Source organism: Numenius arquata, chromosome 16, assembly GCF_964106895.1.
Source record: "Numenius arquata chromosome 16, bNumArq3.hap1.1, whole genome shotgun sequence".
NCBI lineage: Eukaryota > Metazoa > Chordata > Aves > Charadriiformes > Scolopacidae > Numenius > Numenius arquata.
Genome location: NC_133591.1, coordinates 4,171,072 through 4,198,062, shown reverse-complemented (window position 1 = coordinate 4,198,062; position 26,991 = coordinate 4,171,072). Strand labels below are relative to the sequence as shown.

Sequence of the window (26,991 nt, the reverse complement as noted above, 5' to 3'; positions counted from 1 at the left end):
CATCCCAAGTCATGGGGGCTCCCTAAACCTAAGGCAGGAGCCCTTGCCAGCCATGGAGGGCTATGTCTGTCCCTCCGCGCCGGCTGACGCCTCTTGCTTTCTCGTCGCAGGGCAGATGAAGTAGCCATGATCATGACGAACCTTGAAAAAGCCAACCAGGTGAGCCGGGAGCTGATTTTCCAGCTAGCGCAGGGCACGTACCCTGCTCCCTTTCTGCCACGCTCAGTGGCCCCCGATCCACTGTACCCACCACAGCACCCCAAGCATCTGCATGGCCTGGATGTCTGTGCCCAAAAATGGTAGAGGTGGCCAGAGTCCAGAACTGGGAAGCCCTACAAAGTGAGGCTCTGGTTTCCTTCACCCAGTGGCTCCTTCAAACCATCCCGGTGGGACCCCCTGCCCCATGTTGGGGGTCACTGGTGTGTCTGGGCTCCCACCGGGCTCTGCTTTGGCTGCTGGAGCTGGCATTTGTCACCTCCAGCCTCTGCCAGCTGTTTCAGGGCACGACCCACACCAGCCTGGTGTTGGTTTCTGACGCAATTGCTTCTGGTCTTATCCATCCCTATTCATTAGTTTTATTGAATTCTGAAAATGCAGGTACAAATAAATGTCCGTGGATAATGAAAGAGGCTTAAAGAGCAAATTGCATGTAAATACGGCCGTTTGGGTAGAAAAAGGCAGTGTCCTGGTGGTGTGCTGCTGGTGCCCTGAGATGGGGACTGGGAGCCATGTTATGATGTGGGGAGCTGAAATACATGGTGGGGCTTATGGTGATGGTGGTGGGAGCAGGATGCTGAGGAGAGGCATGGGTTGGAGCAGGTACTGGGGCCCTGCTCTGCCCTGTGTGGGGTGGGATGAGCTGTGGGTGCCCGGCCTGAGGCGCTTTCTGCTCTCTTGCAGCGAGCGGAGGCGGCGCAGAGGGAGGTGGAGAGTTTGCGGGAGCAACTGGCGGCCGTCAACAGCTCCCTCCGCCTGGCCTGCTGCTCCCCGCCGGGCGCTGCCGGGGTGAGGGCATCCCCCCATCATGGCCAGCACCACCCCATCGTGGCCAGGAGCATCTGTCACAGCCAGGAGCATCCCATTGCACTTGGGAGCACCCCATCATAGCTAGGAGCACCCCATAGCAGCCAGGAGCACCCTAGCATGTTTAGGAACATCCCATTGTGCTCAGGAGCACCCCATCGCATACGGGAGCACCCCATTTACATTGCACCCACCATGTTTGGGAGCAAGCCTGAAATGCCCATGCCTGAGACATTTTTCTGCCATGGGGTGGTAGCGTTGGCCATGCCCTACCTGCAGCCCCAGCCTCCTATGGGGAGGGGGGACGTGCACCCCCATAGCACTGAGATGTACCTGGGAGACCTTTAAGGGCAGAGGAAAGGTCCGTCCCTCCCCAGGGCTGTGTCACCCTGGGTCCCCGTCCCACAGGGCTGAGTCCTGGGCTCACCTGCTCCCCGTGGGGATGCATCAGACGGGGAGGGTGGCCCTTGTCCCCACGTCGGGCGGCTGGGACTGACCGTGTCCCCTCTCCTGGCAGGACAAAGTGAACTATTCCATGTGCTCAGGGTCGAGGCTGGAGGCGGCTCTGGCTGCCAAGGACCGGGAGATCCTGCGGCTCCTGAAGGACGTCCAGCACCTCCAGAGCTCGCTGCAGGAGCTGGAGGAGTCCTCTGCCAACCAGATCGCCGAGCTGGAGGGGCAGCTGGCTGCCAAGAACGAAGCCATTGAGGTGCATCCATGGGGGCTTGCTGGGGAGGGGGGTGGGTACGGGTCTGGATGTGCCGGGTGTGCACCGGGAGCCGGCTGCGAGGACTCCCCTCTCTCTTCTCCACAGAAGCTGGAGGAGAAGCTGCAGGCACAGGCGGACTACGAGGAGATCAAAACAGAGCTGAGGTATGGCTCGACCTGCATCCGTGCCTGCTGCCTGCCTGTCCCCCGGCCGGCCGGGTGCCGCCGGCACCCACGGCACACTTCAGCAGCCGTAACCCGCCGAGTCACCCCCCTTGTCTCCCTCCCAGCATCCTGAAGGCGATGAAGGTGGCCTCTGCCAGCTGCAGCCTTCCCCAGGCAAGTGCCATGGTCCGTGCCGACACGCTGGCCGGGCCGGGGTGTGCGTGCCAGCCCTGCCGCCGGTGGCTCCGCCGCCCTTTCCCATCTCAGCTTGGCTCCTTGCAGAGCATATCGAAGGCGGAGGAGGCCCTGCTGCTGGGGAAGGAGGCTTTCTACCCCTCGCAGAAGTACCTGCTGGAGAAGCCCAGCCTGCTGGCCAGCACTGGTAGGGTCCCCAGGTCCCGTGGCATCCCTGATCCCACTGGGAGCATCCCTGGGAATGTAGGCAGCAAGGCCGGATCCTGCCCCAGCTGTGGGAAGGAGCCCAGGGCCAGCAGCGGGGATGGGGGATGGACAAGGGGTGGGATGCCACCTGGGGAAACTGAGGCAGAGATGCTTTGCTGTGAGGCTGTGCCGGGGCCAACGGCTGGGGGGACTCTAGTGCGTCTCCCTCTCGTTCATCTCTAGAGGAGGATCACTCCGAAGACGAGTCGGGGAAGGATTCGCTGGGCATGGAGCAGCCGTACCCGTCCCCCCAGCACGCCCCAGCCGACGAACCTGCCTCCCCCACTCCCCTCCCACCTCTGCCCGGCCCCGGCCTGGCTCCCGACGGCCCCCGGACTTTCTCACTGTCCCCCTTCCCAGGGGGCGAGCGTCTTTCGGGAGACCCCAAGACCCCCCACCTCCCACCGCCTGCCTACAAAAGCGAGAGCACTGGAGGGGGACCACCCTTCTCCTCCGCCTTCTTTGGGGCCAAAAGCGGCACCGTGCCCCCCAGCACAGTGCCGGCCGCCAGCCCACCCGGCGAGCCGTCCGAAGGCAGCGCCGGCAGCTCTGCCGACGAGGAGCAGCTGGACACGGCCGAAATCGCCTTCCAGGTGAAGGAGCAGCTGCTGAAGCACAACATCGGGCAGCGGGTCTTCGGGCATTACGTGCTGGGGCTGTCGCAGGGCTCCGTCAGCGAGATCCTGGCCCGGCCCAAGCCCTGGCGCAAGCTGACGGTGAAGGGCAAGGAGCCGTTCATCAAGATGAAGCAGTTCCTCTCCGACGAGCAGAACGTGCTGGCCCTGAGGACTATCCAGGTGCGCCAGAGAGGTGAGTGGTTGGGGTGGCCCCGGCCAACAGGTCCTGCCCTGGGATGCTGCAAGTGGTGCCATGGGATCCCCTCCCGATGCACCCCGGCAGCACCCCAGGATGCCATGGTGGGGATGCCCTCCAGCCCCCAGTGTGCCAACGACACAGGCAAGTGATGATGCCACGCAGAGTCACCAGTGGCACTCGGGGATTGTCCCTCATGGTCCCCCCGGGGTGGGCTGGAGCCATGGGAAATGGTAGTGATTAACAACAACCCATCGTAGAAGCTGCATCCCTGGACGTGCTTTACTCATTTATTCTGACAAGTGCCATTTAATTATTCATTAGGCTGTTCCGTGGCGTATGAATCAATGTGCTCGGGAATATTTCGTTAAAATAATGAAGTCTTAATGCTGCGGGACCTCGGTGCGGTGTCGATAACACCCTGCCTCCTGCATGCACAGCTCCGGGAACAGCAGTTCCCGGCCCCATCTCAGTGGTGGCAGAAGTGGTGGCCGGTCACTCATGTCCCTGTGGTGGCATGGGGATGAGGTGATGCTGGTCCATGCATCTGCTTGTGTTTCAAGCTGGGGGGCTCTGATTTATCCCCTGGATTCAATTCAGCATTAAACCTTCTCCTGCAGGAGGGCATGATGCCAGGGATGGGGGCTGTGGTCCCCCGTGCCCATGTCTCCTCTCAGCACCCTGAGCATCAGTGGGGAGCAGGTGCCCTTGGATGGGGCAAGCAAGGTGGACAGGAGACGCCGTGCCGGAGGCAAGAGCTGGCAGTGGGGGCTACTGGGGCTCCCCGCACTCCGTCTAGCGACTAATCGGGAGTGACATTTGTCTTAAAACCAGCATCCCTAAAAATAACTGAACACGAGGAGCAGTAAATACTTCCTGACATACAAGCGGAGCTTGTAAAACCAGCACTGGTGACAAAGCTGTTATCCTGCCTCTTTGATCAGGTAGCATCACACCGCGGATCAGGACGCCAGAGACTGGCTCTGACGACGCCATCAAAAGCATCCTGGAGCAGGCGAAGAAGGAGATCGAGTCGCAGAAGGGAGGTAGGTGCCGGTGTGTGGGTGGCTGAGCCCCCACTCTGGGCAGCACCTAGGGGGGTGCCAGCGGTTGGGTGCTGCGTGGCTGCGGGTCCCATGGCACCAAACACTGACAAAACCCACTGTCTCTGCCTCCCCGAGGAAACTTTAGCCAGCCCCTGCCAAGCCCGGCTCCCGAGGCATGATCCTGGGCAGGGTGGGCAGCAGGCTAACCCTGTGGCTGGACTGAAATGGTCTTTACTTGGCATTTCTCCCGCTGACATCCACAGAGATTTGGGGCACGATAGGAAGAAATTCTGGTAAATGCTGTTAGGGACAAAAAACTCCCTGTGCAGCGGTGTTTGTACCTGGGCTTTCAGAAACTTTGGATCTACCCTTTCCTCCCCCCTGCCCCAAAACAGATGATTAAATGAGGACGCACGATCCATCTGGCACGAGGAATCATTAAAGCAGCTGTGCTCGCAGTCAATTACAAGAAATGAAATACATTAAAACAGGTAGTCTGCTGAGAAAGCAGAATCCCGGAGAATTAAATTAGACAGGAACAGTGGAAAGACGGACAGGGAAAACAAACATGTTTGTCTATTGCCATCGTTGGTAATGGGATTTATTTTGCAGTCGTCAAAAAAGAAGCCTGTTTAGAGCTGGGGGTGTCACAGCTATTGCTTTCTGGGTGCTGCTGGTCCTTCTTCTGATCTGCACTCTCGCGGGCCGTCTGCCTAATGGCGAGTGCTCTGAAGCAGACTGGGCTAAAATCCCTTTTTTCCTACCATTTTGAATCATGGGCACATGGTAAAATGATGCATGCTGCGCCTTGGGGCTCCCCTCACCCCTTTTCTTTGCAGGGGAACCCAAAACGCCGTCGACGTCTCAGGCAGTGGCCAACGGGGCGGGTGGCAGCAGCTCGGAGGATGCCATCAAGAGCATCCTGGAGCAGGCGCGGCGGGAGATGCAGGCACAGCAGCAGGCGCTGCTGGAGATGGAGTCAGGGGGCAGCGGGCGCCCCGGGGACACGCCGCCCGCTGAGCGCTCCACGCTGGCCACCGTCAGCCAGAACATCGTCCCGACCTACGTCAAGCAGGAGGAGGGGAGCGGGGCCAGCCCCGGCCCCCCGCAGACCCCCCTGGCCGTCCTCTCGCCTGCCGCCTTCGTCCAGAGCATCATCCGGAAGGTGAAGTCGGAGATAGGTGATGCCGGCTCCTACTTCGACCAGCACTGGGCGTCGGAGCGGAGCCTGCTCAGCCGACCCTACACCTCCGTCTCGCCTTCGCTCTCCTCCTCCTCCTCAAGCTACTCCAGCATGGCCAATGGCCGGGGCTGGCCGCGGGGTGAGCCCAGCGAGGGCGGCACCAACGAGGACGAGCTGCCGCTGGTGGACGATGAGCCCCACCGGCTGACGGAGGTGAAGGCGGAGGGAGCCGGCACGGAGCCAGCAGCCGGTGGCCGTCTCTCCTACTACCCTGCCTATGTGCCACGGACCCTGAAGCCCACTGTGCCACCGCTGACGCCAGAGCAGTATGAGATGTACATGTACAGGGAGGTGGACACACTGGAACTGACCCGGCAGGTCAAGGAGAAGTTGGCCAAGAACGGCATCTGCCAGAGGATCTTTGGAGAGAAGGTACCAGCCTGGAGAAGGGGGGTTTGGTGTCCCCTCTGCTCCACGACCCAGAGCCCGGGGCTCATTGGCGGCCTCTGCCAGCTCCCTCCAGGGTCCCCACTCTCCCTAGTGGGTTTCTCCTGGGAGGATGCTGAGTCCTCAGAGTCTGACCCAACCCCAAGCAGTCTCCCAGTGGCCACCACCAACTGGTTGGTGCCATATCCCACCAGGAACACCCTGTCCCCTGCACAGAGCCCTGTGGGGACCGTCCTCCCAGCCCACTGGGTATACAGGGGGACCCACCGTGGTCCCAGCACCCTGCGGTTGGAGTCAAGGGGTCCAGATGTGCCATGGGGCCTTGAGTGCGGCAGCGGGGGCAACCTGCTTCCCCTCCCTCGACGTGGGGATGGAGGGCAGGCAGTAGCCTGGCACTGGGGGGAGTGTGCCCTGGCCCTGGTGGTGATGCCTGCCCGGTACCTAGGTGCTGGGGCTGTCCCAAGGCAGTGTGAGCGACATGCTGTCACGGCCCAAGCCATGGAGCAAGCTGACGCAGAAGGGTCGGGAGCCCTTCATCCGTATGCAGCTCTGGCTGACCGACCAGCTGGGCCAAGGCATCAGCCAGCAGCCAACACCCTCCCAGGGTAAGTGCCACTGCTGTCCCTGTGTCCCTGGGGCTTCTGCATCCATCCCTTGTATCCTACCCCAACCCCAGCACTGGGGGGACCTGCCACCCCCAGCACCCCCACCCGTACCCCGATCCTGGGAAGCCCCTTTCATCCCCCTCTCCTCTGATGCATCCAACTCATTTTGAACCCCCTTAATTAGTCGCTTAGACGATTTGGGGCTGTTAGATCCTCAAATGTTATTTTGTAGAGACAGATACTGGAAGTCATCTAGTTTAAAAAACAAAAAAAGGAAAACCACAACAAAAATCCTTGGCTTTGTGCCTGGCATAAAGAAGTAACTGTTTGGTTTTTTTAAATTAGTGGCGTTTTCTCTCTACTATTCCATCAGCTCCTCCCACTTTGCCGTAGCTACTGGAAAAACTCGGCTGGCATCCCCCCTCTCTGGAGGGCAGAGCCGCGGGCATCCCCAAAATAACCTTCCCGCTCCCACTGTGTCCCCGCTACTCTCCCCTCCTGCCATCCCTGGTGACCCCTCTCCCCCGGTGTCACACAGCCAGCCCGGCGGAGCCCCAGCCATCCCCCTCACCGCCCCCCAGCCCCACGGAGCATGAGAAGAGCTGCCAGGAACCCCTCACCCTGGCCTTGGAGAGCAGCAAAGAAAACCAGCAGCCTGAGAGCCGGTCGACGCCTGCAATTGGTGGGAAGACCTACTCCAACAGCCAAGGACCCGTGGGCATCCAGGAGATCGTGGCCATGTCCCCTGAGCTAGACACCTACTCCATCACCAAGAAGGTCAAGGAGGTCTTAACGGACAACAATTTAGGTGCGGACCTTTTCCGTGCCCCGTTTTTTCGGGAGCTGCTGGTGAGGCTGCATGGATGCATCACCCCAATTCCCTTAGCCGCAGACCCCCCTTGGTTCTCTGTGGGTGCTTGGGGGGGTCCTGGCGTGCTGGGGAGGATGCTGGCTGGGAAACCGGGTATATCTGCTCTGTGGGGGGACTGTAGCACCTGCCCTGCTGCTCTGCCCTGCTCTAACCACCTCTGCTTCTCCTCCGCCAGGCCAGCGGCTGTTTGGGGAGAGCATCCTGGGCCTGACGCAGGGCTCGGTGTCCGATCTCCTCTCCAGGCCCAAGCCATGGCACAAGCTGAGCCTGAAGGGGAGGGAGCCCTTCGTCCGCATGCAGCTCTGGCTCAACGACCCCCACAACGTGGAGAAGCTGCGCGACATGAAGAAGCTGGAGAAGAAAGGTGAGGGTCAGGGCGATGCAGCCCCCCCTGGGTCCAGGGTGCTGGCCAAGGAGGGGCTCCCCAGGCTGGGGGGCGAGCGGTGCGCAGCTGGGTCTCCTCTCCTGCAGCCTACCTGAAACGTCGGTACGGGCTGATGAGCGCCGGCTCGGACAGCGAGTCTCCCAGTGCCCGCTCCGAGTGCGCCAGCCCCAGCCTGCAACCGCAGGACCTCAGCCTCCTCCAGATCAAGAAGCCACGGGTGGTGCTGGCCCCAGAGGAGAAGGAAGCCCTGAAGAAAGCCTACCAGCTGGAGCCCTACCCCTCCCAGCAGACCATCGAGCTGCTCTCCTTCCAGCTCAACCTCAAGACCAATACCGTCATCAACTGGTTCCACAACTACAGGTACGGGCGCTCCCAGACTTTGGGCATCTCATGGTGCCGTGCCACCAAGGTGGTGTCACTGTTCCTGTGCCAGCCCTCCCAGTCCCTCTTGCCTAGACCGGGAAGGTGCAGACCCATGCGTGGTCACTGGAGATCTCCAGGTGCAGGATTGCAGCTGAAGTGCTGCATGTGCCCTGACTGGTGGGTGATCAAGAGATGTCAAACACCTTGAGCAAGTCATCTTGAGCATCTAAAGAGGTTAGCATGCTCACGTCCACCTGCTCGCTGGTGCGGTACACCACCTGCCACTGAGCAGGAGCTCCACGATGGGTGGCGGAAAGCCTTATGGAGGCTCCTGGAGCACAGGATCCATCCCTACAGCAACCTGGTCCCACAGAGCAGCAGTATTGCAGATGGAAACATGGCTCCTGAATCCTCCCCAGACCCACACCAAGAGCGACCTGCTCTGTCTCATCAACCCAGAGGGTTGTGCCCTCTCCCCGATATAAACCAGTAGACATATAAGTGCTTGTGTCAAATCCTCAGAGCCTCCAACTGCCTCCAACTCCCCCTGGGCATCGTAAAGTAGATGGTCAATATTTATGGGAGCCAGCTGAGGTTTCTCACATGAAGCTATCACGTGGGGAGTGTGGGGGAGAGATTGAACAATCAGGCTTTTCGGTGAAACATTGACTAATGGGGTTTTTAAACCCGCCACCTTTCCCCTTGCACGATTCCAGGAAAGCCCCTCCTGCTCTTGGTAAACACAACCGCCCTAAAATAAACCTTTGAAAAATGTTGTGTATTAAACAACAACAAAAATAAGGTAGTGGAAAACACTGGCTGGAAACAGCCCAAGGTGTTGCAAAATCCAGTCCCCATATTCAAGCAGCAGTGATTTTTCCCCCCCCAAAAAAGTGTTCTAAAGGCCAACAAGGTGAGGTTTTACATCTCAAGCCATGTCATCGCATTTTTCTGGCTGGAGATGCTTTTTGTGTTGGTTGGTGGTCACCAACCCTCCATGCTTGTGTCCCGGCAGGTCGAGGATGCGCCGGGAGATGCTGGTGGAGGGCACGCAGGACAACGACACGGACCCGGAGCAGAGCAGCGGAGCAGCCATCCCCGGGCGCCAGGCACCCAACAGCCCCGATTCGGATACCGAGGACCGTAAACCCGTGATGGGGAAGGGCGAGCATCCCTGCGCTGCCGCACCGGTGAAGGTGAAGGAGGAGCAGGGGGAGGCGGGCGGCTGGGGCCGCTGGCGGGACTCACACAGCCCGGCCGGAGCGGCCGAGGGAACCAGACCTCCCCAAGAGGAGCGGGTAGCAGGCCCCCACGCAGCCACCCCCAGCGCCAGCAGCCTTCCACGGCGGGGGGGCCGTGCCGGTGTTGCCACCGGGGGACCCCCACCACCACCGCCGCCGCACCCCGACAGCTCCCAGTCCTCCGCCGGGTCATCCCGTTGCAGCTTGGAGGTCTCCCCAACATCACCCTCAGCAGCCTCCTCACCTGGCCTCGCCGGCTCGGCCTCCCCGGGGCCATCCTCCGCCGGGCCGGTTTCACCAGCGCTGCCACCGGCTCCCCCCGGCCCCCGGCTCAGCACCAGCGTCCAGAGGCGCCACGAGAAGATGGCCAACCTCAACAACATCATCCACCGCCTGGAGCGGGCCGCCAACCGCGAGGAGGCCCTCGAGTGGGAGTTCTGAGCCCCCCTTCCACCACCCTAAATATATATATACGCACCCACATATATATATATATATTTTGTTAAATGCAGCGCGCACCGAGAGGCGACAGGCGGCCGGCGCCACAGAGGGGAGCGCCCATGGAAAAGAGGGGCCCTCCCGCTATGAAGCTGCGCCCCCCAGCTTTGTTTTAAATGTGAAAAACTGGGAACAATTTTAGAAAAGAAAAGAAAAAAAAAAAAACAAACAAAAAATATTTATAGACCTCTTTTAGATATTTTAATAAAAGGATACTTTGGAATTTATTAACAGCTTAAGCTGCTTTGATATTAAAGATAGCTATAAAATCAAGATGATGTAGCAGTTGTGTCATTAAATGTACACTGAAGTCTTGTAGTTTGCCACTGGATGAGATTAAAAAGGAAAAAAACAAAAAAATAAACAAAAAAACCCCACAGAAAAGACTTACTGAGCAAAGCCATCAAGAAGCACTATGAGACTGACCAAATTTAATAAACTTCTGCCGAGCGATTTCCACCTCTGTCTAAGACACTGCATCGCTTCTGCCCCAGCCAGAGACTGCGTCATAGTCCCTGAAGACTCTAAAGCGAAAACCTTGATGCCATCGAGTATGTATTTAGTTCTGGTGGTTTTATGTTTTTTGAAACCTTTGTAACACAGAATGTCCCGTGCGGTTGTATATGTTGTAGAAATGTCTGCAATAGCCTTCTGGAACAAGATGTAGCATGGTCCGAACACCATCCCTCACGCTTCCTCCAGCCGGCAACCGGTGGCAGCTCCGATACGGCACGGTGCGGCTCCTGCCAGCTCCCAAAGGAAGAGAGAAAAATAATGCAAAAGCAAAGGACGCAACCTGTGTCTGCCATTTTGGGAGTGAGATGGGAAGAGGTACCTGGGGGTGATGCTCAAGGACGGCTCCGGTTTGCTGGGGATGGGCATCCATGGGATCCCAGTTCCCCGCGCTCTGCTATCGTCCATTTGGGACAGAAAAGGATGGAGCCTGTGAGCTTTGCACCTGGGGCACCAGTGGTTGGGGTCCAGCACCCAAAAATCATGAGTGGGGGGCCGAGCCCTGCTGGGGGCTGCTCCCAGCATCACAGCCAGCTCTTGTGGCTGAAGCACTTTGTTTTTAGGGAGAGGACCCAGGCAGGGGGTGTCCCCAGGTGGTGGCTGCTGGTGAAGCCGGGAAGAGCCCCGGGGTGTCGTGCCAGGCTCCTGGTCTGAACTGGGCAAACTCAGGCCTGAATTGGGCAAAGCACCATCAGGCTTTGGCTTGTCGGGGCTGACCCCATGCAAAGGTGCAGGAGCTTGGCGGTGGCATCTCCCTGACCCCACTGCCACCAGCCGGCCTCTGCTAACAAAATGCCTTTAACCGGTGTGGGGTGGACCGCGCGCTGGCTGCTCTGCCCTGTCCCCTGCCCACACGGCATCAGCCATCTCCCACCAAGGCCGTCATCGGGAGGGCTCCCCTGCCAGGCTCCGAGGCTATGCATTGACTAATTTTCCACTGTATACATTTTTATCAGAATAGAAGGTATTTTTATATTTGAGTGGTAGTCGATGAGAGATGCTAAAAGCGGCTCTGCGAAGGCACGGCTCTCCTTGCCCTCCCACCCTGCCCCAGCGAGCCCCAGCTTGCCCACGGCCGCTCTTTTCCGGGAAGAAGGTCGAGGCGCGACCATTGACTGCTCTTCTCCATCGTGTGCTAGCGGGAGCTTTAGTGGGATGGGATTCGAGGAAGCACTTAGGAATAGTCTTGAACACGGCAATTCTGTTGTATTAAAGCTAGCGGGACATACCGGTCACGTTTTTGTTAGGCTCATGTACTGTACTTCAAAAGTTTCTATGAGATCGATGAACTTTGTTTAACAATTTTGGAAGGAACAAGTTCTGTAAAGAGCCACTAAATACAGAAGTTGGATACGACTCTGGCCTCGGGGTGTGTTTTGTCTGGAGGGGGCTGGGATGGGAGCTCCTCTCGCCTTCGCCCGGTGCCTGGGTTGGTGTTGGCTCCCTTGGAAGTCGCAGCCTTGCTTTGGGTTTGTGGCAAGAGCTCTCACTGCCGTAAACATCTCCTGGTGATGGGGGAGGGTGGGGAAAGAAGGTGGCAAGTTAATTGGGGTTAGTCCAGCTCAGGGTGTGATCCTGCCCTGGGAAAGTCCTGTGCTCATCCCTAATGCAGGTTTGCTCCTGCCCCCGGGGTAACTAAGCATCCTCCGGACCCTGGAACGGCTCTTCTTCAGAGCCGGCCATCGCCAGGTGAGTTTGCAGCTTCCGACACGAGCCGGGAGTGTTTGCATTCGATGAATTAATAAACCCGTATGTTGCGTATCTGTTTAAGCTTGTTTGTCGGCTAACATGTTGGGAAGGATTTATTTTTAATGAATATCTGAGCGTCTGGAAAGGCTGGGCTGGCTGCCATGGAAACCGGAGTCTTCCTCTGCAGCCGACTGATGGGGTCGGGTTAACCATCTGGGTGCTGTGGGTGTAGCTGCACCCCGGCTGCCCTCGGCGGCACCGCTCCAAACGCTGAAACACGTAGCGTGGTGCTGTGCCTGGCCAGGAGCAGGGGTCTCAGCGGGAGAGAGACCCTGGCTGACTTTGTGCCTCAGTTTCCCCAAGAGGCTCCCCCCACTCCAGCCCCTTGCAAGAACCCCGTGTTAGCAAGAAGCTGGAGGCATTCATGCAAGTGGGGTGTCGCAGGCAGGGACACGGGGTCACGTTGGCCACTTCCACAAGGGCAGGGTCCCTGTGTAGGATTGACACCAGCCCCGGCAAGGTGACAGATATTTTGTCCCTGGCTAAGACCCTTGGCAGAGGGCTGGGGATTGTCCCTGCTGTGTGACCATCCTGAGGCTGTGTGTCCCAATGTCCCCAGAGTGGCACCATCCCATCCCATCCCATCCCTGTAAGCAGATATGGGGCTCCAGGGCACTGTGAGACCCTGTTGTTGTCCATGTCCCACTCAGGTGACACAGTCCCTGCCCGGCCATGCGTGGACATGCTGGGGACAGGAGGGGGATTAAAATGGAGGATTAATTCCCACCTGGGCACCCCTCCTCAGGGGCTTAAAGGTGCAAATGAGAACCAGGGCCAGGAGGGAATTTCTGAAACAACTTTTATTGTAGCAAAATCTTGTGCCTGTCCCAAGGGGGCAAAGGGAACCGGTGCCACCCGGCCCAAACCTGGAGCACCCTGACTGCTTTCCCCCAGACCCAGGGTAGGTCACCCCACCTCCCGGCCAGCAGCTTTAGTGTCGATATAAACCGTTGGGGGAATAAGAGAAACACCGGCTTCGCTCCGGTTTGGCACATGAATCACTCGACACCCTCTGCCGCTGACACATTCGTTCCTGTTCGCTGCCGTGAATGATGCTTCCCCTTGGTGAGCCAGCCTGGGGATGATGTCCTGCCCCAAAATATCCACCCGGCAAGGTGGTGCCTGCAGCTGCCACGTTCCCCTCAGGTCTGCCACCCTGCGGGTCCACCGGCTGGGCTGCAAACAGCAATCACTCTGTGCAAAATGCCTGGGGCTGGGTGTCACCAACCCCCCCCCCCAGGGAGCCGGGGCGTGCGGTGCTGTTGTCACTGAGGAAGGGCTGCGCTCGCTGATATTTTCTTTCAAACCACATCCTGCTGGAGCAGAGGGATCCGGCGAAACTGGGCTGACCTCAGCCAGTGGCTTGTGCTATGCAGAGAGGGGAAGGCAGAGCCAGCTCCCCAGCTGTGAAACACCCACACAGGGGCTCAGGTGTGTGAGATCCCATCAAAATCCTCCTCTAAAAGCATTGCTGGTGCATGATCCCACTGCAAGAGCATCAAGAGGTCCCAGCAGACCCAGTGCAGTGGTCAATTCCCAGGAGGCATCAGCCAGCAAATGGTTTGTAGCTTACTTGTGCTGGGTGGACCATCCTGCACCCGTGCCTGGGCATGGCTGGAGGGGTGCACCCCTGCCTGGTATGAGATACCTAAGAGCCTGGCAGCACCTGGGGACTTCATGCCTGGCTGGTGGCATGCTGAGCCCAGCTGCCATCAGTGCTGGGTTGGCATTTCGCCATCATGGAGCAGCACTGGTGTCCCTCAGTGCTGGGGCCTCGGTGGCACCATCAGCAGGTGTCCATCATCACCACAACAAGGCTGCACATCCCAGGGCGAGGAGGGGACCGAGGTGGCACCAAGGATGATCACCTCCTCCCCGCCACAGGTCCTGGCAGGTTCCCAGGGCTCGGCCACCTCTCAGGGCCGGGGACCACGCTGCTTCTCCAGCCAGTCCTGCCGCAGCCGGGCCACCTCCTGGCCATACTGCTCATGGAGCCGGCAGAAGGTGGATGGGCTCTCCGGTGTGGCCACCCTGGTGCTACCTGCCTCGCTGCTTGATGCCTGCCTGCGTGGTGGCAGCGGCGGTGGCCGCGGGTTCCCCTCACTGTCATACCCGCCGCAGCTGGAGGTGTCAGGCAGATGGTCCGCTCCTGGCGCATTGTTCCACACCGCGCAGCCGTTCTCCTTTGGCAGGACAGCAGGCAGAGCTGGCAGCTTCTCCGGCAACCGCTCCGACCCCGAGGGCTTCGGCTTCCAGGAGCCGGGCAACTGCCGGCAGCCTCCGCACCCACCGGCTGGCCCCCAGCGCATCTCCTCCAGCTGCTTCTCCAGCTCCCGCACCACCAGGCGCATGTAGTCGAAACTGGCCCGCGAGAGCGACTTCACCCACGACTCCATGGCGGCCTGGCTCTCAGCTGCCAGCACGTAGGTGCGGGACTTGGTGCCACCGAAGCGGATGGCAAAGGCGAATTCCTCGGCTGAGTCGCAGAGCTCCACGGTGCAACCCTCCAGCACGATGACGCCCACCGGTTCCCGGCTCTCCCGCTCCTCAAAGTAGAAGAGCATGTTGCCCTTCAGCACGAACCAGCGGCGATGGTACGCCGTGTGCCGCTCGCCGCGCTTGTAGAGGAAGCCAGCGTTGTCGGCCGGGGAGTCGCAGGTGGCATAGAAGGCCAGGCTCCGCTCGTTCAGCTTCATGGCTCCGCACCCTGCAGGGACAGAGAGTGCTCAGCCACCCGCCGGCACGCGGAGGATGGGTGCGCCTTAATTGCACGGTAATAAGCTGTCGGGTTTTTGTTCCCGGCGGCACCGGCCCTGGCGCCCAGGAAATGGAGCCAGTGAATAAACAGCCCTGTGATAGCAGCCCGGATAACCCCGATCCCAGACAAGGGGCTGAGTCTGGCGGGTGCTGGGTGGGTTGGGGCTCCCTGGGGAGGGGGGGGTTTCCCCCCAGCTGAATGTTTTCTCACAGAGGAGCCCCGACCAGGTCTCATCCCAGTGCCCCACGTCACCCAGCGCAGGTGACCTTACCGCCGACGCCGTGTTTGCCCTGCGTCGCGGCGCTCCTCCCCGCGGCACGTAGGGAGCATTTATGCCCCACGCCACAGATCCGGCTGCCGCTCCAGATAGCCTTGGCCATGGACCTTGTCAGCCGGTCAAGGCCACCTCTCCCCTTGTCCCCCCGGCCTCATCGTTCCAGGCTTTCCACCTACCTGAACTCAGCCTCTAGCTCCGGTCTCTGGTGACTGCCAGCATTGGCGATGTGCGGGTGGCCTCGGTGGCCGTGGGAGAGCTCGATGCGGGGTGCTCCAGTGCAAGGGGGCCGTGGGGACCGGCACCCCGCTGTCCCTGCTCTGGCACCTCACTCCAGCCTGCAGAGCACAGGGTGGATGTGCACCAGGATGATTATTTTTCCCATTAAGCCACACCGCAGGGTTCAAGGAGATGAGATGGGGCTCTCGGGGTGCCCAGCGCCGGGGGGGCAGCAGGGATGCCTTTCCCCCAGGCAGCTCAGGGACCTCTTTGGGGTTCCCCAAAGTCTTGGGGACGTTTGGGAGCAGGGGAGCCTCCCTCCCCCAGCACCGGGGGACCCCGCTCCGGGTCGGCTCCCGCCCTCCCAGCCCCGCTCGGCTGCGGCTCCGGCCACCCCCCCTCTCCCGGCTCCAGCCCCGGTCCCCGCCCCGCTCCCGGTCCCGCAAGGCCACCTTTGTCCTCGGTTCCCCGCCGCCCCGGCTCAGCTCGGCCCCGGCGGGCGGAGCGCTGCTCCCGCCCGGCTCCTCCTCCGCCGCCACCGCCCCTCACCGCGGCTCGGGGCGGTCCGGCGGGTAGGATGGCGGGGGGGCCCTTCCCCTGACCGAGAAACCGCTCCCGAGCTCGGCCCCGGTGCTTGGAGGTCCTGGCTCGGCCCAAAACCCACGGCGGGTCAAAGCTCTGTGCACCGGGGCTGAGGTCCGGGCAGCGCTGGGGAGAGATGGGAGTACGGATCCGGGGGTGCAGGGGGATATGTGCGTGTCCGTGGATGTATGCATGGACATATGTGTGGATGTATGCCTGGATGTTCGCACGGATGTATGCATGGATATATGTGTGGATGTATGCATGGATGTACACGTGAATGTAAACATGGATGTACGCATGGATGTATATGTGGATGTACTCATGGGTGGGAGACCTGGGAGCTTAGTGGTAAAAGTGGCTGCACAACACTAAGTTAGGTTTTTGGGGCGGAGAGTGGGTGCCCAGGAGCATCTGGCAGGCACAGGCAGAGGTTGATGGACGAAAAAAGGTGTTGAGGCAGGAGCTGAGTGGTCTGGATGGGTGTCCAAGGGAAGGTGACACTGGTACAAGGAGCTAGAAAGCAGGGGTTGATGAGCTGTTAGCTGGATGCTGGAGCTGCTGGGCCTTGTGCAACCATGTGGGCAGAGATGGCAGCCCCCTCACTCCTTCCTGACTGCGGAAGCCATATGGCACACGAGCTGCTGATGCGCTCTTGGCCGGGTGGTCAGCGCTTGCCCCATCCGGGCCAGGGGTGAGCGGGTCCAGTGGTGCCAAGCACTGGGCCCAGGCTGTATTTCCCACTGCTGGTACCCACGTCCCAGGACAACCATAGACCTTTTGGCTGGAAGAAGCCTCCAGGCTGACTTCTGCTCTTGGTTGGCCTTCCACGCTGAAAGCGACACCAGCCCGATGACTACCTCGGCGGTGCTGCCGTCCTCACCATGTCCCAATAAATACCAGCGTCAAGGATTTGCTCTCCTTATCGCTCTCCCTTTCCTCCAGTTTCTTCGCTCCCCCGCTCAGCTGCACAGCAATGAGTACATTTTAGCAAACGAGGCATCGGCGCTCCTTTTGCAGGCCCTCAACTAAGAAATCCTGCCATCGGTGACCCCCGCCACAACCGCTGCTGCCCACAGGTTGTGGTCCTCACCACTCCCCCACCATGGGGGATGCCCCCACCACCCTACATGGCTGCTCGGGGCGTCGCGATCTTCTGCTCGTGGCAGTGGTTTTCGGTTCACCGAGGGTTTTCACCTTATCTCCTGCAGACTTTCTCTTTCACGCTATAAAAAAGGATTTAAACCAGCAGTAAAACCATCTGGGCTTTATCGTCCCTCCCGAGCAGAGTGGCTCTGTTCAAGGCCGCTGGTGGGAAGTCTCGGGTCTCTCTGCACCGCTTATCTCCCTGCCTTGCTGAGAGGTGCCCTTTCACACGGCAAGATTAGGAGAGGAAAGGACCGTGGGGAGAAGCAATATCTTTATTAGACCAGCTTGGGTAATTGAAAAAAGGCAGCCGTGCTCCCAGCTCTGCCTTCCTTTGCCGGGACTCCGAAACCCCAGCTGCTTCTTGCAGCCCCATCGGCTGCTTTAGCAGAGGTTGTTCCTCCACCGCAGCTGCTTCCTGGGGAGCCTCTCGGAAGCTGCTTTGGAGAATGGCCCCAATTCCTCAGAAACCACCAGCAAAATTCCCCCATGGGTCTTTGCTTCCCGTTGGGTTTCCCTTGGGACGCTCACGTGTCGCTGCACGGGCTCCAGCACTTCCCCTTCTGAGCAGCCCCATGATATTTTCCCTGTTGTCCCCCTCCCCCAGAGAGGAGCCCACAGCCCCTGCCTCGGTTTCCCCTGCCAGGTCTTGCTGGGAAAGATGGGAAAATGAGCTCCCGTGCTGAGCTTGCCCAACAGCAGAGAAAAGGGAGAGGAAAAGGATCCGAAAGGAAGCGAGGGGCTGCCGGGCGTCATTTGGGACGTGGGCTGCCCTTGGCCTCCGCTTCCTGCTGCTCCCATGACTGGTGACTTGGTGGTGGCGGTTACGCAGCAGCGGGTGCTCGGCGGCTCAGCGAGGTGAGCAGGGAGCTCTGAGTCACTGCCGGGGCTGGCTCTGGCTCGGTGGGGGCCGCTCCTGGAAATCTGGGGGGCTGGGGGGTACCGAGGGGCTGCTCGATGACCGGCACTGTGTGTATCCCCAGCCGGCGCACTGAGGAGAAGGGATGCGGGTCTCTGCTGTGACCAGCAGCGAATTGTCCCCAAATGGACCCGGCTGTGCCATGGGGTTCAAGGCAAACAAGTTGTGACCACCACGAGAATCCCCAGTGTCGCCGGTGCGACCCTCCCCGGGGCACCCCTATCCCGCTCCGGGCCCACGCAGGTCTCCAGCCTGGCAGCCCGAGGGTCGGGCGGCGGCGGGGCTGCGCTGCTCCCGGACCCCCCCCCCGGCTGCGGAGCCGGGCCGGGAAGGGCCGGAGGCGGCTGCAGTGCGGAGGGTGCCCGGGAGAGGGCAGCTGGAGCCCGGCGACGGCTGCGGGCGACGCTCCGGGCTCGGCGGGGCTGCGGGCCGTGGGGCACCCCCTCCAACACCCCCCTGCCCAGGACCACCCAGCCCATCACCACCCTGCCCAGGACCACCCAGCCCATCACCACCCAGCCCGCCGCCCACCCTGCTCCCTGAAGGGGCTGCATGAAAGCCAGGCTGAGATTTTGGGGGGTATTACCAGCTCAGCACAGGCTCCCGTAGCCAAGCATTTCCAGATGTCACCCCCCCCAGACCCTCTCCGGGCAGAGGGAGGGAGGGACCCTCATCTCACTGAGGTCACCCGCAGCCGATTGTGTCCCACCCCGGGAAGTGCCACTTCCAAACCACCCACTGCACCCTGAAAACGAAGCGGGCCAGAGGGTGGGAGTTGAAGAGAGAAGTGGGAAGGATGGTTGGAAGCTGGTTGAGGCTTTTACAGGAGAAGAAAGCGGCAATGGTTAAAAGCTGAGCCCGGTGCAGAGCGAAAGGGAAGCGGCGGAGTGTGTGTGTGTGTGTGTGTGTGTGTGCATGCACAAGGGCATCTGCGCAGCTCTGCATAAACAAACAGAAAAAGCAGAAGTCAGTGGTAGTGAATTAGCAGTTAGGGACTGTAGAAAATCCACACAGGAAGCAAAACAAAAGAGAAATCTCAGGCCATGGGGGCTGAGGACGCTGAGAGGGCGCTTTTGAAACAGATGAAGTTCATAAAGAAAAGCGTGCAATAGCTGGGAGCTGGGACAGCCGCCCGTGGGAAGGAGGGAAGGCACCGAGCTCCACCGACTGCTCATCTGTGCTCGGAAAAAAAAAAAAGGCAGAAAGTGCAATTATGCATAAAGGAACAGCAGGAGGAATTAAAAAGCAGCTTTTAAGGTAAGATTTTCTCACTTCAGCCACTCCCAGCCACTTCCCTGTGGGGTTTGGGGAGGGCTGGCTGGTTGCAGAGTTGCCTGGACCCCGGGAGCAGGCGATGCCCAAGGGGAGCGTGGGGTTACAGCCCTGCAGGAAAGCTCAAATCTGGTCCAGGGGCTTGGTGGGGCTGGAGGGGGACAGTGGGGATGTGTCCACATGGCTGTGGTCTGGGGATGGCCAGCCCTGAGCACAGCACCAGCGGGGGGTTCCCATTATAGTCTTTTCCTCATCGGAAGAGGGTGGATTGGGAATGGATGGGGCAAGTGACTGGGGTGTACTTTAAAGCATCACCAAGGACCGAGCCCGCTGGTGGTGGCACACAGATGCCCTTTCACAAACAGCTCAGTGTGCCTCAGCATGCTCTCCAAGGGCAAATCCCACGGCTTCCACTTTCCCAACACCCACAAATTGATTGTGTGGTGTCTGTAAAATCCCAGCTGCCGCTTCCCTGGGTTTCCCCAGCTTGGTGTGCTGGGAGAGCACCAGCCCCTGGGGAAGTACTGCTCTGCCATGGCACTTGCATGCCCAGTATGAATGGCACCTGCAAAGGGGTCTGTGGGGCAAGGAGAGCCCCTCCATCCCCCATGCTGCTGCTGCTCAGGGAGGATGAGGCCCCAGAGGAGCTCTCAGGACAGCCGGTGACGCGAGTGAGAGATGTCTATGGGCCAGATGTGACGGTACAGACCACAAACCAGCCCTTTCCTGGAAAAAAAAAAAAGGTGCAGTGAAGGTTTATTGTCCTCCCATTTCCCATGGCTCGCAGGGTGGGCGGCTGCAGCTCTGCTGTGCTGCCCCTGCTCACCTGGAAGAGGTTGGCTCCAGGATGGCAGTACGATGGCTGAGCCTGGCCTCTGTACACCCACCCCAGCCCTCTTTGGGACCGGAGGGACACTGTGACTGCTCTGTCACGGCTGAAGCCCTCTTCCACGGTACAGAACAAATGCAGATCCTGTGGCCTGATCCGTTCCCGCCGGGTGTGGGCAATGCCCCGCGGTGCCTTTCACAGCAAGATCATTTCCTCGACCGAAAGGCAGAGGATAAACGATGAGAAATAGGGTTTGAGATGGTGTCTCGCCCACTGCTGCCACCGCAGAGGTCCTTTGGGTTCCAGTCTGCGGAGCTGTGGGAGGACGCAACCAGGCAGGGACAGGAAAGCGGGGTGTTTTCCTGCACACACCCCTCCGAGCCCCCAGACGACCTCGCACCCGGGCTCCCTCCCTTCCCCCGAGGGGCAGGGACCAGGCGGAGGAGGGCGGGGGGTGGGGGGCCGACTGCGGTGCCCGGACACCCCCAAATCCCCAGAGAAAAAACTGTAAAAGTAATAAAAACTAAAAAAAAAATATATATAATAAAGTAAAATCAACCACCACGAGCGCAGCCGGGCTGTTTATGCCTCTGCCTCCGCGGGCGCGGATGCGATAAGATAAAGGCACCGGCGGGGAGGGGCGGCGCGGAGCGGTGCGCACCCGCGGAGCTGCCGGCAGGGCCGGGGCGGACTGACGGACGGACAGAGGGACAGAGGGACAGTCAGACGGCGCGGCCCCTCCGCTCCGCCCCCGCGCAGCCTCCGCCCTCGGCCGCGCCGCTCCGCTTTACATAACCCGCCCGGGGCCGGGGTCCGCGCCCCCCCACCCCCCCTACACTCACAGCCCCCCCCTCCCGCCGCCGCGGCGGCTTCTCTCGGCGGAAATGCGGAGCCGCCTGCCCCGGTTTCCTGCTTGAGCCGTGCCGTGCCGTGCCGTCCCGAGCCGTGCCGTGCCGTAACCGAGCCGCCCGCCCCGTCCCGCCCGCCCCGTCCCGTCCCGTCCGGTTCCCGGGCGCAGCGCCGCGCTCCACCATGGGCGAGCGGCAGCCGGACGCCTTCTCCTGCAGGTAACCGCGGGCGCGCAACGGGACCGGGACGGGCTGGAGCGGGACGGGGAGGCGTCCCCGGGAAGCGACGGCTGCAAAGCGAAAGTGGCGGCGCCGGGGTCCGGCGGGGCGGGGGGAGGCAGCGCGGCGGCCGCTCCTCCTGCCGCAGCCCCCGCAGCTTCTCCGGGAGCTCCGGGAGCGGATCCTCTCCCTCTCCGGGAGCGTGATCCCCCGCCTCTGCCAGCCCCGAGCCCTCGGGACCTCTCCTCACTCCCCAGTACCCTTTTCTGCGGGGTTTGCTCTTATCCCGGTCCCCTTCCCCCGGTTCCCGCTGTCCGGGGACCACGGTCACCCTCGGAGACCCCTGTCCTCTCTGCACCCTTTTCCCCCGTGGGCACTCCCTATCCGAGGGGCTCTGTTCCCCAAATCCTGGGGACCCCCGTATTTCCAGCACCTTTTTACCACAGAGCACCCCCTCTTCTGGGGTCACTGTCTCCCTCAAGTTCCCCCATTTCCCAGCACCCCCATCCTGGGGACCCCTGATCTAGGTGTGCAGCAGGCACAGAGCCAGCCCTGCCCCTCTCCTCCCCCTGCCCCCAGCCCCCTGCAGCTCCTGCCATGGGGGTGCCCCTCTTTTGGAGGGCACAGGACCCCGGGGGGGTGATGCCCACCTGCCCCAGCCACCGTTGCGGGGTTCTGCCCTGCCTGTGGGGGCCGTGCCCTGCCTGCCCGTCCCGCTGCTCCCTTCTCCTCTGCCCCTGTGCCTGCTGCAAGCACCAAGCGGAGGTGCCAGCCGGAGCCTGCCAAGTGGCTCCTCTGGCTTTCTGCTCCCTGCGGACTTTGCTGGCTCGCAGGCTCTGCCTGGCTTGGCAGGCACAGGGGCTCGGAGCACAAGGCCATGCACCAGCGGGCAGTGTCCCGGTGGCCTCCCCGTGCCCTGCCGGCGTGCCCAGTCCTGTCGTGCCAAGCCCCGGCAGGGTCACCCGCAGAGAGCCTGGACCCGCTGGCTCTGACAGAGGCAGTAACACAGTCATTTCTGCCCGGGCTGGGATTTACTGTCAAGGAAACCGGGATGAGTTGTCGAGCTGCGATTTCGATATTGTTGTTGCAAATTGATTCAAGATGTGCTGGAGTTGTGGGCTGGTGGCCCGGGGACTTTTCGGGTTGCTGTGCTTGGGTAGGACAAGCAGGCGGAGGAAGAGGTTTTCGGCACGGGGATCTGGCGCTGTCGGCTCTTGCATGTCCCCGTCTGCCATGGGGCTGTGCTGGCAAGTTACGGGATTGGAGTTTAAAGGCCTGTGAAATTACTGGCAGGTTTCACTTTGACTTGTTTGGGACTAGATCAACGCCTCGGGTTTCTTTTTAACTTGCTTTTGGTGCAGGAAAGCCTTGTCTCTGTGCATTCCCTCCACCCCCAATGCTGCTTTTATTTTCTCCTTTGCCTTTATGTATTTATTGTCTCTGAAAAGATCCGTTTTGGTTTCACTGGAGCCCATGGGAAAGTGGCTCTGCCAGCACCACGTATCGTGCTGGACAGATTTGGGTGGAAGTGCTGGTGGCTTTTGAGGGGTCTTACGTCTTTGTCACCCAGGGCAAACCCTCCCCAGCCATGCACCCGTGGGGCTGCCAGGGACTGACCCTGGCACTGCGAAGACGTGGGGACAAATCCCAGCGGGTGAGATGAAGCGAAAGTGCAAGAGCTCGGCGCTGGCGGGGTTTGTGGTACCACCAGCGCTGCCGCGGCTCGGGGAGGAGGAAGGGCCGAATGCAGCCCTGGGGGGACCGCTGCGGTGGGGAGGGAGAGCCAAGTTAGCTGAGTGAGCCAAGTGAGCCAAGAGCGCTGAGCTGCAGGCGCCCCCCCTGTCCCCGTGAGCGAAGCTGGGGACCCCCAGCTGGCTGCTCCCCCCGGAGCGCTGCCTGCCCCCGACTTCTCCCACGCCTACACCGCAGCGATTCATTTCATGCAACAAAACAAACCCTGTTGAAAGAGGCCACACCGCTGCCGGGCTTTTCCCCGCAGGCAGTGGGTGTAGGAGAGTGTGATGATGTAGATCGGTCTGCAGGGTGCCAGACGCCACGGTGATGGGCACTTGGGTGAATGGAAGCAGGCAGGTCTTTGGGGAACTGGGCTGGCCACAGTGGCTCATCCTGGTGAGCTCCTGTGGGCCGAGCAAGCCCAGAGCTTGTGTTTGGCCCGAGACAGATTTAGGATGGGCTGTCTCCATCCCATCTGTCCCGGTGGAGCGATCAGGGGAAGCAAAACGGGTGGATTTCCCCTGGATTTAAAGTGCTGTAACATCGGCCGCGTCCCCAGAGCTCTGCAGCGCAGCTCAGCCCACGCAGAGCCGTAGATTAAGGCCAGCTCTGGCCTTTAATATAGCAAGTCGTGGAGTGCCAGGTGCTTAAATAAGGAAGGGGGGGGTGTGTGTCCTGTGAGAAAGTGGGGATAGGGGGGCAAAATCAGTGCCCCCAATTTCCAAAGAAAACAGCTTACATCAGCGTGTGGTGGGATCTTTCTGACCTGCTCCTCTGTTGCTTTTGAGTTTCTCGGTTCGGTTCAGCTGAAGGAGAGAGAGGGAAGGTCCTGAGACCCCCTGGGGTCCTCCAGCTTGCGTGGAAACAGCTGGCAGGTTGCAGGAAGCGATGGTGCTGTGCCATCACCTTCTACAAGACGCCAGAGAATCCACACCACTGCAGGGGGCTACTCCCAGAGAGGAGAACAGGACAGTGCCGGGCAGTTTCTGCCGTGGGTTGTGCTGGCCTGATTCACAAATGGCCTCTGCTCTTTTATAGTGCTGCTGTAAATACGTGGGTGCTGTTTTGGGGGGTGATAGGGGCCCCGTCCCCCTCCTTGCCTCCCATGGGGTCTCCATGCTGCCCTGGGTGCGTGGGCTGGGGCTTTCTATTCTGCTCAGGGGTAAATCAGCAATATTTACCCCACTGGTGAAAACGGGCTGGTGGAAGGGAGAAGAGGCTCGGCTGAAGGGCAGCAGTAAAACTTTGTGGGGTTTTCTGTGAGCGTGGAGTCGGGGCTGCTTTCCATGGCTCTGCTCGCTCACAGCGAGTGTGCCCAAGGGTAGGGGACGTGCCGTGAACCTGTCGTGTTGTGACCCAGCTCCGAGGAGAGTGAAATTGGGGTGCTCCCTTCCATCACCCCTCCGTATCCTGCATCCAGAGGCTGCAGCTGGACCCTTTCCCACCTCTCCCCCTGCACCAGTGCCTTCTACCTCACTGAGCAGCTGCATCTCCGTGTCCATCCCCAAATGGCCACACTGCCCCGTGCTCTCAACTCAGGGTCACGTCCAGCTGGTCCTCCAGCATCCACCAACCCGGTCCCCAGGGGATCGGAGTGCAGAGAGGGGCTTCAGGCCTGCCCCGGTGCCATCCCAGGGGGATGTTCCGCACCACCCAGCCCTTTCGAGCCCACCTCTGGTGGGCTGGCCCCCCCCTCCCAGGGACCCGCATCACCCTGAACTCCCCCAGGGACCTGCATCTCCCTGAACTCCCCACACCGGATGCTCTCCCATTGAAAAGTGTTGTTCATTGTAACCCGGCCTTTTATAGCTGCCTTGCAAGTGGGCTGCGGGGCTGTGCCAAGAAAAGGCTGCTGCCGGCTCAGAATAGCTCTTTTCATGGAGGACATCCTGGGAAGGAACAATGTTCCTGCTCTTGGGATTGTGGGAACTTTGTATTTCTGCCACTCGGGAAGCCGGGAGCTGCGGGGCCGTCGAGGGCGTCTCCCAGCCCCTCGCTTCGCTCCCTCCTGAAAATAGTCCTGGGGGTGAATTTTGAATAGCGTTGTGCTTATAAAAGGGAGCCTAAAACGCCGCCGGCTGCTTTTCCTCCGGTTGGGGAACAGTTGTTTCTGGAAGAGCCGACACATAAATCAAATTTCCTATTTACGTTGCTGGCGTGCTTTTTCCTGGCATGGAGAGCAGCGGCGAGGACTCGGGGCCAGTTTCATTTTCGGATTGCGGCGCGCTGGCTGCGCTGCACATGCTCGGGGGCAGCCGATGCACACACGCGTGTCCAAGCAGGGCTCGCTCAGCACCAGGCGCAGTGACACAGTCTCTGCTTCATCACGTTCCCTTCGAGGCCAGGTTTGCAGCTCTGGCTACTGGAGAGTGCCCTGCCAGCATCTCCGCAGCCCCCTGCGTGGCTCTTTGGGAAGGTGTCCGTGCAGCCCCTCCATGGCAAGGCTGGCTCCAAGCTGCTCATCCTTCAGGAGTGGGTGGCAGACCTGCAGCGGTGGCTCCCGGTGTTGCCCGAGTGTTGCTTGGTGCTGCCACCTCCTCTGGGTGCAATTAAGCAGCAAATGCATCTTCTGGGATTTTTGCTACCACAAAGGCAGAAATAACCCATTGCCGGATCCAAGCCATGGGTTACCATCCTGGCCAGTGCCGGCATCCGCTGCTGCAGCAACATTCACCGGGTTGGGCAAGAGTTTAATGAAATCTCCCGGGGGTGGCTCGGCTGCAGGGCTGGATCCTGTACAAGCCGGGGCTCGCCGCCCCAGCCCGCATCAAAGCCAGCGCGTGGCTGGTCGATCCCATCCTGCTCTTCCTCAAGATGCCGACCCAGCACCCCAAACCAACCCCAGAACCCCAAACCAGCCCTGGGACAGGGCGGGCTGGGTGGCATACAGCTCCTCCAGTGGCTGGGGGGGATGTTAGCCCCCCATCCCAAGTAGCCCGTGATGTGTCCGAGGGTGAGCTGGATTCTCCAGTTCAAATTAAAGCAGTTAGCTGTTGTCATGAGTCCTTTGGCTCAGTGGTGACCTGCAGGATGGCCAGGAGCCCCTCATAAGAACATATGAGGTATAAGGGATGTAGATTTTAAGCCACTGGCTGATAAGTTCCGGCATCGTGGAGCATGACAGGCTGGAGAAGCCCATGTGGCAGCGGGCACTTGCATCCCTGTGGCATGTCCATGCCCAAACCTGGGATGCTGCTGTGATAGCTCAAGCGTGGATTCAGCTGGGATATCTGGGATAGCCATTTCCATGTGAGAAGTGCGCTGGGCAGGAGCAGGGAGGACGGCATTGCCATTAGTGCCAGTCCCGGCAGGAGGAAGTGCTGGGGATGTATTTCCCATCATCGTGCCGGTTGGAAAAAGCACGTTGCTGCCAGAGATGGCATTTGGCTGCTTCTCGCCTCATGGTGCAGGCGAAGCCTGGCTTTTCCCGCGCCGCAAACCCCTCCCAAAGCCAGCGTGGAGGGAGCCTGAAAACTTGGAAGGCGAATTCCCTGTCCTGGGAATCTCCCACCCGCCTGAGGAGCCGTCCGTGTGGGCCTCCCTGCTTCCTTCTGCCTTTTGGGGGGAGCATCCCGCCGAGCGTGGTGGCGGTGCCGGCGGCCGCGGTGTCGATTCCCGGGCGCCGGAGGAAGCGGGAGCGCAGGGGAGGATGCTGAGTCACGGGCAGGCTGGCGGCGCTGATAGACGGCCGGGCGCGGGGCCCCGCCGGGGGGTACGGCCAAGCCACGGGCAAGCGCACACCCGGCATCGCCGCAAGGCCGGCCGGCCCTGAGCCTCAGGCGGCTCTTCTGAGAAGCCGGGCCCCGGCGAAGCTGGCAGGGGACAGATAACATCTCCCCTCGCCTAGAAACTTCGCAGGACGTACTAGGAAGGGCGGCGGGTGGGCAGAGATAGAGGTCCGCTTCCCGGCGTTATCGCTTCCCCGGCTGCAAACCAGATCCGCTGCGCCGGCACGCTCTGCATCGCCCCGTTCCCTTCCTCCCAGCCCCTTGCATTTTTATTTTATTTATTTATTTATTTTTTAAATTTTTCCTCCCCCTGACCAATGCAATCACTTTTCCTCCCCTCCCAGCTGCCGGGGCACTGCCGCCGTGCAGCCGGAGTTTCGGGGAGGTGGCGGTGCCCGTGCCGGCGCGGCAG

General features: G+C 60.5%; 2 protein-coding genes across 2 annotated transcripts in view; one reads left to right on the top strand and one right to left on the bottom strand.

Annotated features, from left to right (window-relative positions):
• Positions 1-10,126, top strand: part of CUX2 (cut like homeobox 2) — a 67,093-nt gene extending 56,967 nt beyond the window's left edge. Inside the window, exons 7-19 of the mRNA XM_074159456.1 lie at positions 111-159; positions 901-1,005; positions 1,541-1,732; positions 1,838-1,896; positions 2,022-2,278; positions 2,521-3,147; positions 4,095-4,196; positions 5,036-5,811; positions 6,272-6,431; positions 6,970-7,239; positions 7,478-7,666; positions 7,774-8,047; positions 9,066-10,126. Coding sequence (XP_074015557.1) covers positions 111-159; positions 901-1,005; positions 1,541-1,732; positions 1,838-1,896; positions 2,022-2,278; positions 2,521-3,147; positions 4,095-4,196; positions 5,036-5,811; positions 6,272-6,431; positions 6,970-7,239; positions 7,478-7,666; positions 7,774-8,047; positions 9,066-9,732 — 3,727 coding nt within the window. The 3' untranslated portion in view covers positions 9,733-10,126. The remainder of the gene's footprint in view (positions 1-110; positions 160-900; positions 1,006-1,540; positions 1,733-1,837; positions 1,897-2,021; positions 2,279-2,520; positions 3,148-4,094; positions 4,197-5,035; positions 5,812-6,271; positions 6,432-6,969; positions 7,240-7,477; positions 7,667-7,773; positions 8,048-9,065) is intronic.
• A 3,841-nt stretch (positions 10,127-13,967) lies between these two features.
• On the bottom strand, positions 13,968-14,747 carry PHETA1 (PH domain containing endocytic trafficking adaptor 1). Its single transcript, XM_074159733.1, has one exon. It carries the CDS (start codon positions 14,745-14,747, stop codon positions 13,968-13,970), a length of 780 nt encoding a protein of 259 aa, XP_074015834.1.
• Positions 14,748-26,991: the final 12,244 nt, after the last annotated feature.